General features: G+C 46.0%; 4 protein-coding genes across 4 annotated transcripts; 3 read left to right on the forward strand and 1 right to left on the reverse strand.

Annotated features, from left to right (window-relative positions):
- The first annotated feature begins 243 nt into the window (after nt 1-243).
- Nucleotides 244-7104, forward strand: LOC122611733 (ATP-binding cassette sub-family G member 4). Its single transcript, XM_043785022.1, has 10 exons — nt 244-425; nt 3149-3538; nt 4820-4990; nt 5057-5193; nt 5254-5399; nt 5462-5700; nt 5759-6169; nt 6232-6332; nt 6392-6753; nt 6812-7104. Exons 2-10 carry the CDS (start codon nt 3175-3177, stop codon nt 6951-6953), a joined length of 2073 nt encoding a protein of 690 aa, XP_043640957.1. The 5' UTR covers nt 244-425; nt 3149-3174; the 3' UTR covers nt 6954-7104.
- LOC122611734 lies at nt 7003-9015 on the reverse strand. Its single transcript, XM_043785024.1, has 2 exons — nt 7303-9015; nt 7003-7242 (listed from the first exon to the last, which is right to left on the reverse strand). Exons 1-2 carry the CDS (start codon nt 8908-8910, stop codon nt 7135-7137), a joined length of 1716 nt encoding a protein of 571 aa, XP_043640959.1. The 5' UTR covers nt 8911-9015; the 3' UTR covers nt 7003-7134.
- A 70-nt stretch (nt 9016-9085) lies between these two features.
- LOC122611736 (bis(5'-nucleosyl)-tetraphosphatase [asymmetrical]) lies at nt 9086-9710 on the forward strand. Its single transcript, XM_043785026.1, has 2 exons — nt 9086-9307; nt 9366-9710. The coding sequence occupies exons 1-2, from the start codon at nt 9138-9140 to the stop codon at nt 9622-9624; spliced, it is 429 nt and encodes a 142-aa protein (XP_043640961.1). The 5' UTR covers nt 9086-9137; the 3' UTR covers nt 9625-9710.
- Nucleotides 9711-9729: 19 nt separating this feature from the next.
- Nucleotides 9730-12964, forward strand: LOC122611735 (UPF0430 protein CG31712). Its single transcript, XM_043785025.1, has 4 exons — nt 9730-10220; nt 10284-10556; nt 12181-12264; nt 12328-12964. Exons 1-4 carry the CDS (start codon nt 9873-9875, stop codon nt 12493-12495), a joined length of 873 nt encoding a protein of 290 aa, XP_043640960.1. The 5' UTR covers nt 9730-9872; the 3' UTR covers nt 12496-12964.
- The last annotated feature ends 1163 nt before the right edge of the window (nt 12965-14127 follow it).

Consider the following 14127-nt stretch of genomic DNA (forward strand, 5'->3'; position numbering starts at 1 on the left):
TGCGCTCCACACACACACGCACACACACACCCACACCTACTTGGGAGCTGCGATACACGACGCACACCCGCTGACGTTGAGACGGCCGATCGTGTTCTTTGTGGCCATTGAGTCGTCAGCTGGGCCGACGAAGCGACTCTCCGACTTCTGGGCGATCGGATTGGATCGGCAACGGGAACGGGAATGGGAATGGGAACGGGAACTGCTACCGCCATATAGCCATACGTCCATATACTCGTAGCCATTTGGCACTGCAGCACCAGAGCACCGCAGCTAGCTGGGATCACTGTTTGTTTACTGGACGCCAGTCGCGCACGTCGCTTCGAAGACGCTGTTACTCGGTTGTGCGGATCGCGAGCTAAGTCCGTGCGAAGTAGTTGCCCTGCAATCCCTTCCAGAGTGCGATAATCCTGACTCTTCCAAGGGTAAGGACTTCGCCTGAGTGCACACACAGCTGTGTTCATACGAGGGTTTAAAGTGAAGCCTATGAAAAGGATACGAAAATAATTATATACAAAATTTAAAAAATAAAAATCATTGGTGTAATCAATTTGTTAAGTTTTAAATAAAAGCAAAACGTACTATCAATTAATCTGTGACAATCACAATACGAGTGATAACAACAAAAGCATGCATTATTTTATAAATTTATTAGCAACTATGAATGACTGAAGAAAACTAGAGCAGCGCAATAAGTTAATTCAAAATTTATGAATTTTTAAAGAGTTAAAGAGTTATATCTCGGAAATTTGATTACCAGCTAAGTGAAGATTTCAGTAATAAATGGAGTATTGATGTAATACCTACTTCGCCAGCCGCAGTAAAATGAATCGACGTTTTTAAGACAGACATTTATTGGCCAAGAGCTTATCAGTGAGCTGAGATATAAACGCCAGTTTTTGTTAACACATAAAACTCATTCGAACGGCATGAAGGCAAGTGTTAAATGACTCAATGATTCATGATATGGTAACCGCCGTGGAATAGATACAAGTGAAATGTATCTTTCGGCGACCGTAGACCTGGTCACTTGTGGGTCACTTCCGATTAAACGACCCCCATCTGCGGGCATATCAATGCAAAATTGCTTAGTGCGCTTTTCGTGTTCTGAGCTCCAGATTTGTAGTATGTGAAATAAATAAAATCGATTAGTTGACACAAAGTGCTGTCACAGAATGCGGCAATCGCACTCATCAAAATCAATACGACACTAGCCGTGGGGGGCCAGAGATGAAAAGTGGGTGTTATTTCCGAATTATCGCACATAATCAGGGGCTATAAACGGAAATCTGTTCCCAGTCATCGGATTTGGAAGGGATTTGCTCCCGTTTCCTCGGTACCCCGATCTTGAATCGAACAGCTGCTGCTTTCGCTTCCATCTCCTCCCAGCTGCACCGCCGCATCGGTGCATAAATCTGGCGGAGAAGGGGATCCGGTGAACCGGTTTGTTCGGCCGACACTGCGAGATATACAAGGTATACAAAACAATGTTTCAGGGCAGCATCAGCACACACACTCAGTACACACACATATAGTAGTGTGTACATAAGTGCTGTGGTGTTAAAGGCCGATCTAAGTCCCCAAAAGTCGCAGGCAAACACGAAATGTGAAGCCGGGCTCGAACAAAGGAGTCCAAGAAAATAGCAAGTCCGGCAAAACGTGACCACTGGGGGCTCCTCTGGTATCAGTCCATAATGATGCACAGCCAGCCGATTAAGACCCATCAATGTCAATCCCTTCGTGACCCCCAGGTCATCACCGGGAAATATGAGAATATGGGGCATTGACATAGGTAACTGTGCTTGGCAGCCCTGATAACTGAGTTAAGTGCATGGTTGTGGAGCACCTACGTCTGGCGAAGCCCCTACCTTTCCCAACTACTCGACAACGGAAAGGGAAATCTCCCGGTCAAGGAATGTGCCCACATCCAGATAAGACAGCTCGACTATAGTCTAATAGTGACTATAGTCATTCGTCACAGCTACAAGTGCTGTTGCTTTTCATTTTCCACATGTGACAGTGATCTTCGGAAATCGGTTGATCAGATGCGAAAACATCAATGGGTGTTTCCCGAAAAACGTATCATAATATGTACTCAAAGTACCAATTTACCAGTTGATTACACAGGTTGATTATATATATTCAGCTCTTATCAATCCCTTCGTGTAACTACGGCTATACCATTTATGGTTAATTTTCTACCATAATTTCGAAGAAAAAGGATTGACTCACAGTTAATTATGAGTAATTTATTGCAGAAACAAAGATTTACTCTTTAAAGATCCGTCATTCCGAATCCCACTTTGATAAGCTATAGACAACTCATAAGTATAGCTGCAGCTACAGCATTGTTCTTAACTCGCCGCTTGGCACAATGCTTTTGTTTTGATCAGCTCGGTTCGGATGGGATCGGATCGGATCTAGAGAATCGAGTGGATCGACTGGATGGATGGACGGATCGATGGCAGATGTGCATGCGACAGCACTCACGATTGCCCATCCCATTTCCACTCAATTGTGCCGCTTTATTGTTTGCCCGCCTCCGACTGAGCAGCAATTGTACCTTGATCTTTTCGCAAATCTGTGCATTAAATGTACTCGCATTTAATTGTCTTTTGCAGCAGTGCGAAATGTGGAGTAAATTGCGTGCTACATTTCGCTTATGTAAACTGGCACTTAATTGGCACGGTGGATGATAATTGAGATGTTTCGCCACCCATCCCATTCGACAGGTCTTCGGTTAATCGCTAGTATCATCTGCGGTGGATTAGTTTCCTCTGCCCCTCACTTCAAGGGCCCTTTAAATGCACAATCTCGCCTTGCGATCGGGAATAACCCATCTGAACGATGAGGTTAGACGGCAAAGGTGGATCGATCTCAGCTTTCGATCAAAGTGCACATTCAGCTGCATTGGAACCCGTTTCAGTGGATTAAGCCAAATATTTCATATCGGTTAGCAACTGGTTGCCAGTTTTAGCCACGCATCTTGCATAAGCCATCAAGTCAGTTTGCAGAGAAACATCCAACAAGCAAATCATCATTATGTTGCACTTTCGCAGATAGAGAGTTATTTACAGAGTTTAGAAAAAGAAACTTAAGTGCATTCATTGAGTAATATTTGCAACCAACTAAATAATTTATATTTCAGTTGACAGGCTACCCTAGAATCCCAGAATGGCGACACCGCGCGAGCAGTTCTTGTTCGGCAGCGACAACGGAGTGGCCGGCCTCGGTCTGGGCATCGAGATCGGGGAGGTGAACTCCAGTCGCGTCTACAACACCACCACAGTGCCAGTTAGTAACAGTGGCGGATGGCGGAATGCCCAGTCCAGTGTTACGCCCCCACCCATTCCATCCACTCCGCCCCAGGTGAACTACACCAATGGGAGTACGGCCAGCAAGCAGCCGCCACTGGAGGCCGTCGTGGAGGAGGAGGTGCACTTCGACACCGATGCCTTGAATAACCTGCCAGCCCGGGAGCCCGTGGACATGGAGTTCAAGGAGCTGTCCCTCACCGTGAAATTGGGCTTCAATCGAGGTGAGCTACCGAGGAAGTCGTCGCCAACAGGCCAACAAACCAGCGCGATCGCATGATCTAAGATATGGGTCGATAAGATTGGCAGCGGTGAACTTAAAATTAGCTAGGCCTTTATATATGTTTTACGATCAGCGGCTACTCTTTGAACAGTTTTTACAGGACCGACCTTCCATTCTTGATATCCTACAAATATAGGCTCATAAATAGTATCTGAAACGAGATCATCAAACTAGTGCTACAAATAAGTTGTACCCGCCAGGAGTCTTTTCGATATAGTTTTCTGTGGCATATGTACATATAGTTTACATATGGCAAAAACTGCAGCTAATATTTTAAAATGTTTTTAAAGTACGAGTTCCCTAGGAGATTACTAGATCCGACCAAAAAGTCCCTCAAGGTTATTCTCTTCGGCATTGCCTACCATTCCAATCAGCCATAAACACTTGCTTGCTAGTTCTTTAACCAACTTGGTTTTCCATTGATTAGATAAGCGCCGATCACACCGATCATTCCGATCACACCCCCTTCCCGGTTGAATATATTCAATGCCAGTTAGTCATTCATAAATTCCCTTTCCGCAGAGTCCACAGAATGAGAGGCACTGACTTGCTTATACCAAAGTTGATAGAGTATTTGTAATTCGATGTGGTGGGTTTGCTTAAGAGCATTTTGCTAATTTCAAAGTTCAAACGATATCGACATTGGCTAGCCTCTGGTAACTTGATTAGAACCTCACAAATGTTCGACCCGTGGCGGTAATTATACTAAAATAAAGATAATATGCGTGGTCAACGCTTTGGTAGATGGATATATTGCTATCAGATAGTTTAATAGGTGCTAGGAATGTGTAATACTGATTACAATACAATACGATTGCTGTGTAGGATTATGAGTTAGCTAAGAATATCACAACTTATTGAATATTTTCTGTTTAATGGCTTGACTTAATTATAACTAATACTAAAAGTATAAAATTAAGCTTATTTACAGTTTTTTTAATCTAGTGTTGTAGGTAACAGGTTATTGACTGAAGTGGACTCATTCAGATATATAGGGCTTAAATTATACCTTTCCTCACTAGCCGCTTACGTCTGCTGAGTTATAGCCAGCAGTTGATTCATGAAAATCAGCTCATTGCACGCGTACTCATGGGTTCTCCATTGGTTCCCTGAACCTTGATACCCATGACCGTATACCAACGACCGTATAAAAAGCCGCTGAATGTCTATTAAGTTTTTACGATCGTTTACGATGGCATTAAGTAATTTCGCCATTTCATAGGATCCAAGGAAATCTTGCACAATGTGTGCGGAAAGTTCCCAGGCAGCCAGCTCATCGCCATTATGGGACCTTCGGGTGCAGGGAAGTCCACTCTGCTGGATGCACTATCAGGTTTCAAGACGACTGGAGTGGATGGCTCCATCTTGCTCAATGGTCGACGACGCGATTTGCGTGAGTATAGCGCGGTATTTAATCAATTTCAATTTATCCAGCAATCATGGTAAATCCTCCCTGCAGCTTCCTTCCGTCGGATGTCCTGCTACATCACCCAGGATGATCGTCTGCAGCCGCTGCTGACGGTGAACGAGAACATGCATATTGCCGCCGATCTTAAGCTGGGTCAGACCGTCAGCTACGAGGAGAAGGAGAGCAGGGTGAGTGGAGTGATCTCCAGTTGGCGGCCATTGCCTTAAGTCGCAGAGTTACACTTGTAGATCGAGGATATCCTGCTGCTCCTAGGCCTATACAATCACGATCAGACCCTTACAATGCGCCTGTCCGGTGGTCAGAAGAAGAGGCTATCCATTGCCATGGAGTTGATCAATAATCCCACTGTGATGTTCCTGGACGAGCCCACAACGTAGGCGCATATATAGCTATTTACAAAACTGGGCGATGCCTATACCTTGCTTTTCTTTTCAGTGGCTTGGACAGTAGCTCCTGCACAAAGGTCCTGGAGCTGCTCAAGAAATTGACCAGCCAAGGGCGTACCATTATCTGCACCATCCACCAGCCCACGGCCAAGTTGTTCCAGATCTTCGATCAGGTCTACGTCCTGTCCGCCGGCAACTGCGTCTACCAGGGCAGCACCCAGAAATTGGTGCCGTTCCTGCAGTCGGTGGATCTGCCCTGTCCCATGTACCACAATCCAGCGGATTACAGTGAGTCCAGCCAGGATCTCTGAAGGAATTTACACTAATGAAATCCCTTATTCTGCAGTTATCGAGCTCGCTTGCGGAGAATATGGATACGACAAGGTGGACACCCTTAAGCTCGCCACGGAAAACGGAAGCTGCCTGACTTGGTTCGATAATCCCAGTGCGGTGTTGCGCTCTGAAGTCTTGATGAGAAAGTATCCCATACCCAAGAAGACCAAAAGCCGATCCCTGGAGGACACCAGCTTCTCAAACCAGTGTTCCGTGCTCCTGCGACGGGGATTCATCAAAGCCAAACGAGACACGACCATGACGCACTTGAGGATCGGTGTCAACATAGCAGTGGCCGCCCTCTTTGGAGCTATGTACGATCACACGGGATGGGAGGGATCTCGAGTGCTCGACAACTACAATCTGCTGTTTGCCATACTGATGCACCACTCCATGACGACGATGATGTTGACTGTTCTGACTTGTAAGCTTACTTTTCTCGATTGCGTAGACATATTAACTCATGTAAATTTAACATTCGACCAGTCCCCATGGACATCTCCATACTGATCAAGGAGCACTTCAACCGCTGGTACTCGCTCAAAGCCTACTACACTGCCATGACGCTCGTGGATCTGCCAATATCTGTGAGTAGCCGTCGCTAATATGGCTGATTTGCACTGTTCACTGACTTCTTCGGTTACAGATCATAAGTTGCTTCTTCTTCACTGTCATCGTTTATCTATGGAGTTATCAGCCAATGGAGTGGATCCGATTCTTTATGTTCTTCTCCATTAGTTTGCTGACCGTCTTTGTGGGACATAGTTTCGGTTTGATGATTGGTGCCTGGTTCGATGTGGTCAACGGAACGTTCTTGGCCCCAGTGCTGACCATTCCCATGATGATGTTCGCCGGCTTTGGAGTGACCCTGCGCGATCTGCCAAGCTATTTAAGGTGGGGCAGTCACATATCATACTTAAGATATGGACTGGAGGGCTTCATATCAGCCATTTATGGCTTGGATCGAGGTACCTTGGCCTGTGAGGAGGCGCCCTACTGCCATTACAGGTGATTATTTTCTTTTAGCTTACTTTTTCCATAAGCTAACTATGTTTTGTGTTCGCAGATATCCAAAGAAATTCTTGGAGGAAATCACCATGAGAGGGGATCAGTTCTGGAACGATGTGATCGCGCTGGGACTCATGATCTTTATTTTCCGATTTGTGTCCTACGTGGTGCTGAAGGCCAAGATAAAGTCGATCCGATAAGCCACTTGGGGTAGAAGACACACCTGTAGCCCATTCCTTGTATTATACATTAAGTGTTGACCATTATGTTTAGTGCTATTAATATTTAAATAATATGTACAAGTACATAAAACACTGTTAAATAAAGCTACGTTTTGTAACTAGCCTAAAAGGCCGATATGGCCCGTTTATATCACACAATTCAGTTGCCCAGGCCTTGGGCAACCTTGGATTCTTCTCCTGCATTTGCTGCCGGCTCTAAGAGTTGGTGCAGTTCCTTCGCATTGGTGGCCATTTCTGTGGAGTTCAGCTGAAACAAGACTTTGTGTTAAACTGTGTGTATATATTTTAAATTTTAGATAATGCTTACTACTACAACTCTATGCCCAAGGGATTCCAGAAGTCTTTTCTTAAGACGCATTAAAGAAGTTGGTTTCTTGCTGAATTTCAGGGTCTGTTCTGCGGTGAGCAGTTCAACAAAGTACACGCTCTCCTGGACACCCATGGTCTGCACTCGTAAGCTCGGCAGATTTATTCCGGCAATGGGACACACCACATCCACGCCCTCCACATCAGCGTCGCCACTTAGCTCCTGTGCGTATTTCGTCAAGTCTGGGCGACCTTTCAGCAAATAAGCTGGTGCAGAATCAAACTCTTTAAAGGCGCGTTCAGTTTTAACTTTTGTCATTGAAGGCTGCTCTATGGCTACAGCTGATCGCAGGACATTCAAACGACTATCCACCTTGGGTTGGGCTCGCTGGCGTTTTTGGGCGGCTTTTAGTTCTTCAGCTGCATCGATCAGATCCTTAGAGTAGTGACCCAAAGTGCACAGAGAGAGGCAGGTGTCTACAAGGTTGTCAGGGAAATAGTCATACTCCCCATTATCAAGCTTGCGAAGAGCAGCCAGCTCCAGTTGTCTGACTTGCTCAGGTGATAATGCATAGTTGAGTTGGGCGCTGGCCCACAGGAATGTGGCCAAGTCTTTGGCGCGCAGGTCTCCAGGTTTGAGCAGCGTCATTAGTCGCTCCACAATGACGGTTAGGCATTCATTCTGATCCCAAAGTTGCTCGGCAAAAAATGCAAAGATATGAGCTAGTCCTCGGGGTTCAATAAGGGTTATCTTTACAGGATCCAAGCAGATGTCCTGCAGATGGTGGCACACTCGTTCATCTTTGACTTGCTGCAACCGCAATGCCTTGACAAAAGAGACCAGCAAGGCATCGCTTCCGGTGGTGAGCTCCAGATTTAATATGGCATTAACGAGGCTTGTTTCATAAGCCGATTTCGCCTCACCAGTTACCAATGTTGAGGTTTTGTACGCCGCATTGCTGATCACAGCAAGGTCCAATTCACTTAAGGCGGGCAGATGAGTTGGTAGATGCTCTACCAGGAGCTGCTGGAAGTCCTCCGATGATTTCGCCTGCTTCTTTTGCAATCCGAGATAGAAGCACACCTGAACGAACCGCTCCTTATTGCCGAGAAAGTCCTCCTTGACCAATCGTTGCATGGCTGCGTGGTAGAAATCCGTTCGCTTCAACCAACTGGGTATAAGGAAGAGAAAGGAGTAGAGCGTCTCCAGCACTATGGAGGTATCCATCTTGTCCAGCTGCTTAGCCGCATGGTTATCCAACGCGTTAAGGGCAGTCACATACATGGGCACAGCGGCATTGGAGCGATAACTGGAGGCCTGGATAATCAGAGCGGGCAATTGGGCGGCATCCGTTTTCTGCACTGTCCGCTGAAAGTACCGGTCGTCCGTGATGGGGAAGAAGTCCGCGTACCGTACCGTCGTCTTGGGCAGCACGTGATCCGGATCCCTGTAGCGCTCCACTGCAATGTGCTTGGCGAAGCGGGTGATCAGTGTGCCGGATTCTTCGATGGTGTTCCGCAATACATCTCTGGGCGTAAAGGAGGCGTAGCTTCTGATGGGACAGCCCAAGTTGGTGACGCCAGCAAAGCGGCGGATCAGGGCGTACATATCGGATGCACTTCTACTGAATTTATGTAATGAATTTACAAAACAACGTGCACATCCAAACCGCAAACATACGTTAGGACTGCATTCGTATTCCAACACTGATCAAGTTCCTTTTACACAAAATGAACTAATTATCCAAGGGAGAGAAAAGCTAGCATAGCACCACTGTTATTGGACACTTGCCAGCACTGTTCAAACACCTGTTTTGGTTAAGTGATAGCAAAAACATGAAGAAGGCAGCTGGATTTGTTATTTTTCGCCGTCTATGTGGGGAAATAGAATACCTATTGCTGAAGGCTTCCTACGGTTCCTTCCACTGGAGTTCTCCCAAGGGACATGTGGACCCCGGCGAGGATGATTTTACCACCGCTCTGCGAGAAACCAAAGAGGAAGCCGGGCAAGTGCTTAACCATATGCCTTTCATTATATGCTTCAATTCATAACTGCTCTCTTAGGTACGACGAGAAGGACCTGTTCATATACAAGGACACTCCGCTGACCCTGAACTATGAGGTGCAGGGCAAGCCCAAGATTGTTATTTACTGGCTGGCGGAGCTGCGAAATCCCTGCCAGGAGCCCATTCTCTCCGAGGAGCATACCGACCTCAAGTGGCTACCCAAGGAGGAGGCCAAGCAGTGCGTCGGCTTTAAGGATAACCAAGTCATGATCGACAAGTTCCACCAAATGATTTTAGATCAAAACAAACCAAAGTAAACTGAAAACAATTGCCGGTCTAATGTTGCGCAACACTGAAATGTAAATAAATAAAATACCATCGAAAATACCGTATCGGAAAATACCAGAATTATGTCAGTAAAATCTGCAAACGTTGTGCACACTGTTTTTAAGGCATCTGTGAAAATCGCTTGACAAATTGTATTTGCTCTCATTGATTTGTTGTGGCAGCCAAGTTAAGCGCTTCGACCAGCTCGAAATCCGATTATATCACACACACCAGCGCCATGGGCTCACGTTCACGCACCCCCAGTCCGTCGGGCAAGCGACGCCACCACAAGAGCAAGCACAAAAAACGCAGTAAGTCCCACCACGACCACGAGCGGCCCAGTACTAGAACGGATAGAGACAAATCCTCGGAGGTGAACAACCACGGGCGACACCGCGAACGGGACAGGGACCGCGAGCGGGACAGACACCGCAGCGACCGACACACGGAGCGCGACTATCGTCACTCCCCCTCGATCCTGAAATCCCGGAAACGTTCCAGTTCTTCGAGCAGCGACAGTCAATACTCCGAGCAGGAGTCGCAACGCAGCAAACAGAAGCGCAGCCGCTTTAAGAAGCTGGATGAGGTAAGTGGAATACATGAGTACGCATTACAAACATGCATCGCTTATGATGACCTACCATTACAGCAAAACCAGATACAGGTCGAGCGCCTGGCCGAGATGGAGCGGCAGCGTCGAGCAAAAGAGCTCGAGCAAAAGACCATTGAGGAGGAAGCGGCCAAGCGCATTGAGATGCTGGTAAAGAAGCGCGTCGAGGAGGAGCTAGAGAAGCGGCGCGACGAGATCGAACAGGAGGTCAATCGACGCGTTGAGACCGCTAAGGCTGAGATGGAGCGCGAAATGATGCTGGAGCTGGAGCGGCGGCGCGAGCAGATACGCGAAGAAGAACGCCGGCGCGAGGTAGGTGCTCGTATTCAGATTCCGCTGGACGACTGCTGCTATCACTGTCAGAAAAACGTACACAATGCCACATCTACCGTACACTTGAATAAACCCAAAACAGCAGTTCAAACAGTCGTCTCCACCACGTCACGCGAAATCGATCCGGCGGCGCTCTCACTCACGGCTCACTGGCTGTTCATCCATCAACCCATGTCCCATCAGCATCCCCGTACTAGATTGCTTGCATAACCCTGGGCCGAGGGCGCCCACTAACCGAACCGGCTACATCACTAACCAGTCACACCTTTTCAGAGCCCCTCTCATGCTGCAAGCCACTCAGTGAGCCGAGATGAGAACGCCACGGCTGATTTTGCCCCTTTTCTTCTTGCCAATAATTTTGTAATTTTTTATTTTTCCTACCAAAAAAGCCAAAATGACGACATTGCCAAGTGTCGCATGTGTCGAAAGTTTTGATGCCCATTATTGCAGACCTATTGCATACTCTTAGCTTCATCTTTTGTTCGTTCCTACCCACATACTGTATCATTTTAATTTTGGTATTGGTTCTCGTAACTCGTTGTTGTTGTTAATGCGCGCAAACTCCGCTTCAGTAGGCCCGTGCAACGAACGTGCTGCTCTTGTCCCGTATGCAAGTGGGTGTTTTGTGACCCCCTTACCCGCAAAACACTCGCGTGCACTTCACGTTGAGCCGCCATTCCGGAAGTTGAGCAAGCCTGCTGCCAAGCGATTGGCCCTCGGACGCACTTCCTTCACACCAAACAAAAAGAAAAAAAAAGAAAAAAGAAATTCCAAAGCAAATCGATGTGGTGTCCCTAAGTTAGTCTGGGTAGTTAGGCACTCTAGTTGTGGGCGGGCCGACTGAGTTTAGTCCCAACAGTACGCTGCATGCAAAACAAATCAGTGCCACTTGATAACGGGTGAGTTTCCTACGCCAGCGATGTGATGTGCCCAGCAGCCGTAAGGATAACAGGCAAAAGGACGCCATACAGACCCAAAGACTCTCCCCCAGTGCTTAGCCCTATAGAACTCTGTCTGTAAGATTTTTTAAACCGGATTCGCATTGGATTCTTGACCGTACCGATTGCCACTTATTTGTGTTTGAGCTTTTTGTTTTTGCGAGCAAATTATGTACGTCTGGAATAGCGAAAAACTCCACAAAAATAAACCCAAATCGAAAATCTGCAAAAAAACTATAAATTAACACAAATTTAGCCTATTTACTGGAATAATGACCTATTTAAATAGTAAGTAGCAACGATAAAAAAAAAATCAAAATGAAGACCAACCATTTAGAAAATACTAGTACATTTGTTTATGTTGTGTGCTCCTTAATTGTAATAAACTAAAAGAACAACCTACTTTAAACATTCTTATTAGACACTACTAAATGTTTTACTTTCTACCGAAAATATTCTTTGTAACCTATTGTTAAACATAAAACTAGATTCTAACTGCCTTTGCAGCTCATCAAGCAAAAAACTGCAACCACAAACGTGCGTCGAATTCGTCGCACAGTTTGCATCGCTGATGTCAAGAGACTGTTTATTTCTATATTAGCATTAAGCTTCCCGCTAAAAGATCGATATTTGTTATTAATCGTCTTCTTGTTTGGGTTTTATAGGAGGATGAAAAACAAAAACGCGAAGAGCTCGAAGAAATTTTGGCCGAAAACAATCGCAAAATCGAAGAGGCGCAAAGAAAACTGGTAAGAATTCTAAAAACAAAAAGCCTGAAAAGTATGACAGTAACTGATTTCTTCTTTCTGTAGGCCGAAGAACGGTTAGCAATAATCGAGGAACAGCGCCTCATGGACGAGGAGCGGCAACGCATGCGCAAGGAGCAGGAGAAGCGCGTCAAAGAGGAGCAGAAGGTCATATTAGGCAAAAACAATTCCAGACCCAAGCTATCGTTCTCCCTGAAACCGGGCGCATTATGAGGAGCGTAGGCATCAGTCTGGTGACCACCGCACCTTTTCTTGTTAACAGCTTTGCTTTTTTTTACCTCAGTGGCTTTTTGCCTGCGCCAAAGACCATGCACTCGTTTTCATTGTTGTAATTGTGTTCTATATTATTTTATTATTTAAAGGACGAGCAATGGTTTTGGGAGCAGGCAACGCGCAGCCAATAGATTCAACGTTTTCAAAATTGCCAATTACTGAACACATACGGCTCTATATAGTACAATACGCTAGCGATTTACTTAACCTTTTCTACATAATGAATTCATATGTGAGACAAATGATTATGTGTAGTGCGTCGTATTATTGTCACAGCTGAACAATTAACGAGAAAAACAAAAAAACCAAAAAGATGTCAGTGAAATACATATGTAATCTATTTGCAATTTTTGATATTTCAAGAAAACTCAGCTGAAATCGATAATAAAAACTTTAGAAATGCCAACAAGCCATTGAACTTTTTCCTCTTAATATAATTGCATATATTATATAATCTGTAGAAGCCTACGTATTTCAGATTTGCAATGCAAACACTCCAAGTGCATTAGCGAAAGAATTAAACAGCATTCGCTTGGTAAATTTGACAGAATTGCCAAAACATACGTGCGCTTTGTAGCTCCTTCATACCCTAATCCCCCGATCCCGCTCTGGTATCTGGCATCGGACACGATCTACGCTGGTGTACATGTCGCTAAGTAGACACAACTTATTATTTATAGAGACTACTTAAATTTATATGTCTTGTTGGCTGATTGGGTTGGGCGACGCTGGACAGCGAACGACAGCGGGCACGCCCGCGCGGATCATGCAAATGGATGGGGGTTTGGGATCAGGTGGACGGACAGGCGATTGCCAGGGACGACGGGGTGCTGGAACCGATCTGTCCAAGTGCGTTAGCAGAGGGCGGGGATGGGGATGCCAAATTGGTCCGCGACCACTCAGAGTCAGAGTCTAAATACGCGCACCGCAATCGTAATGTGGTTCTAAGCGAGTGTGGCGCAAGATATATGCAAGATATTCATACGCACCATGCTACTTCGCTCCATCCAACTCCACCTGACCCCCACCCCGACTTGACCAGCTTATTACTTCATATCGAATTTGGCAACGTGTTTGCTGCGAGCCTTTGTCGCATTGATTTGTGTGCAGAGCACATGCGTGAAAGGCGAAGGCAATGGCGTCGCCACCTGACCAGCCCAGACCCACATCCAGATCGAGATCGAGATCCAGAGCCACAAACACAGACACAGCCATAGACATAGCCATAGCGGCGATCTTGGGCGGCAGTCGGGCGGATGTTGCAATTTGATTAATTAATTAAGTGGAAAATCGGCAAAGCTCTTAGCTACATTTCTGCCGATCGAGCGATCTGCGAATGTCAACGTGCAATTTGTTTGATGTGACGGCGATAAACCCATATACTCGCATACCCCTCCACCTGAAGCCATTCAATAAGTCAGCCAACTTGTCCGGCGGTTTAATGTGTCTAATTTGAGGTGCCATTGATTGAAAGAGTAAGACTTTAGGTGTTGAGAGGATTAAAGGAGAAGCCGCCCAAAAGTTTACTCATTCGTCATAGAAATAATGAGTTAGAGAGGTACTTGGCTTGCA

The sequence above is a fragment of the Drosophila teissieri genome, chromosome 2L (assembly GCF_016746235.2).
Source record: "Drosophila teissieri strain GT53w chromosome 2L, Prin_Dtei_1.1, whole genome shotgun sequence".
NCBI classification, from domain to species: domain Eukaryota; kingdom Metazoa; phylum Arthropoda; class Insecta; order Diptera; family Drosophilidae; genus Drosophila; species Drosophila teissieri.

Excerpts from the sequence above, each read along its gene's own strand:
- LOC122611733 (XM_043785022.1), top strand. The coding sequence starts at position 3,175 with ATGGCGACACCGCGCGAGCAGTTCTTGTTCGGCAGCGACAACGGAGTG. Across the intron at positions 5,194-5,253 it reads ACGAGGAGAAGGAGAGCAGG|ATCGAGGATATCCTGCTGCT; the intron begins GTGAGTGGAGTG and ends TTACACTTGTAG. Across the intron at positions 6,333-6,391 it reads TCGTGGATCTGCCAATATCT|ATCATAAGTTGCTTCTTCTT; the intron begins GTGAGTAGCCGT and ends CTTCGGTTACAG.
- LOC122611734 (XM_043785024.1), bottom strand. The coding sequence starts at position 8,910 with ATGTACGCCCTGATCCGCCGCTTTGCTGGCGTCACCAACTTGGGCTGT. Across the intron at positions 7,243-7,302 it reads TTGGGCATAGAGTTGTAGTA|CTGAACTCCACAGAAATGGC; the intron begins GTAAGCATTATC and ends GTCTTGTTTCAG.
- LOC122611736 (XM_043785026.1), top strand. The coding sequence starts at position 9,138 with ATGAAGAAGGCAGCTGGATTTGTTATTTTTCGCCGTCTATGTGGGGAA. Across the intron at positions 9,308-9,365 it reads GAAACCAAAGAGGAAGCCGG|GTACGACGAGAAGGACCTGT; the intron begins GCAAGTGCTTAA and ends CTGCTCTCTTAG.
- LOC122611735 (XM_043785025.1), top strand. The coding sequence starts at position 9,873 with ATGGGCTCACGTTCACGCACCCCCAGTCCGTCGGGCAAGCGACGCCAC. Across the intron at positions 10,221-10,283 it reads GCTTTAAGAAGCTGGATGAG|CAAAACCAGATACAGGTCGA; the intron begins GTAAGTGGAATA and ends CTACCATTACAG. Across the intron at positions 12,265-12,327 it reads AAGAGGCGCAAAGAAAACTG|GCCGAAGAACGGTTAGCAAT; the intron begins GTAAGAATTCTA and ends TTCTTTCTGTAG.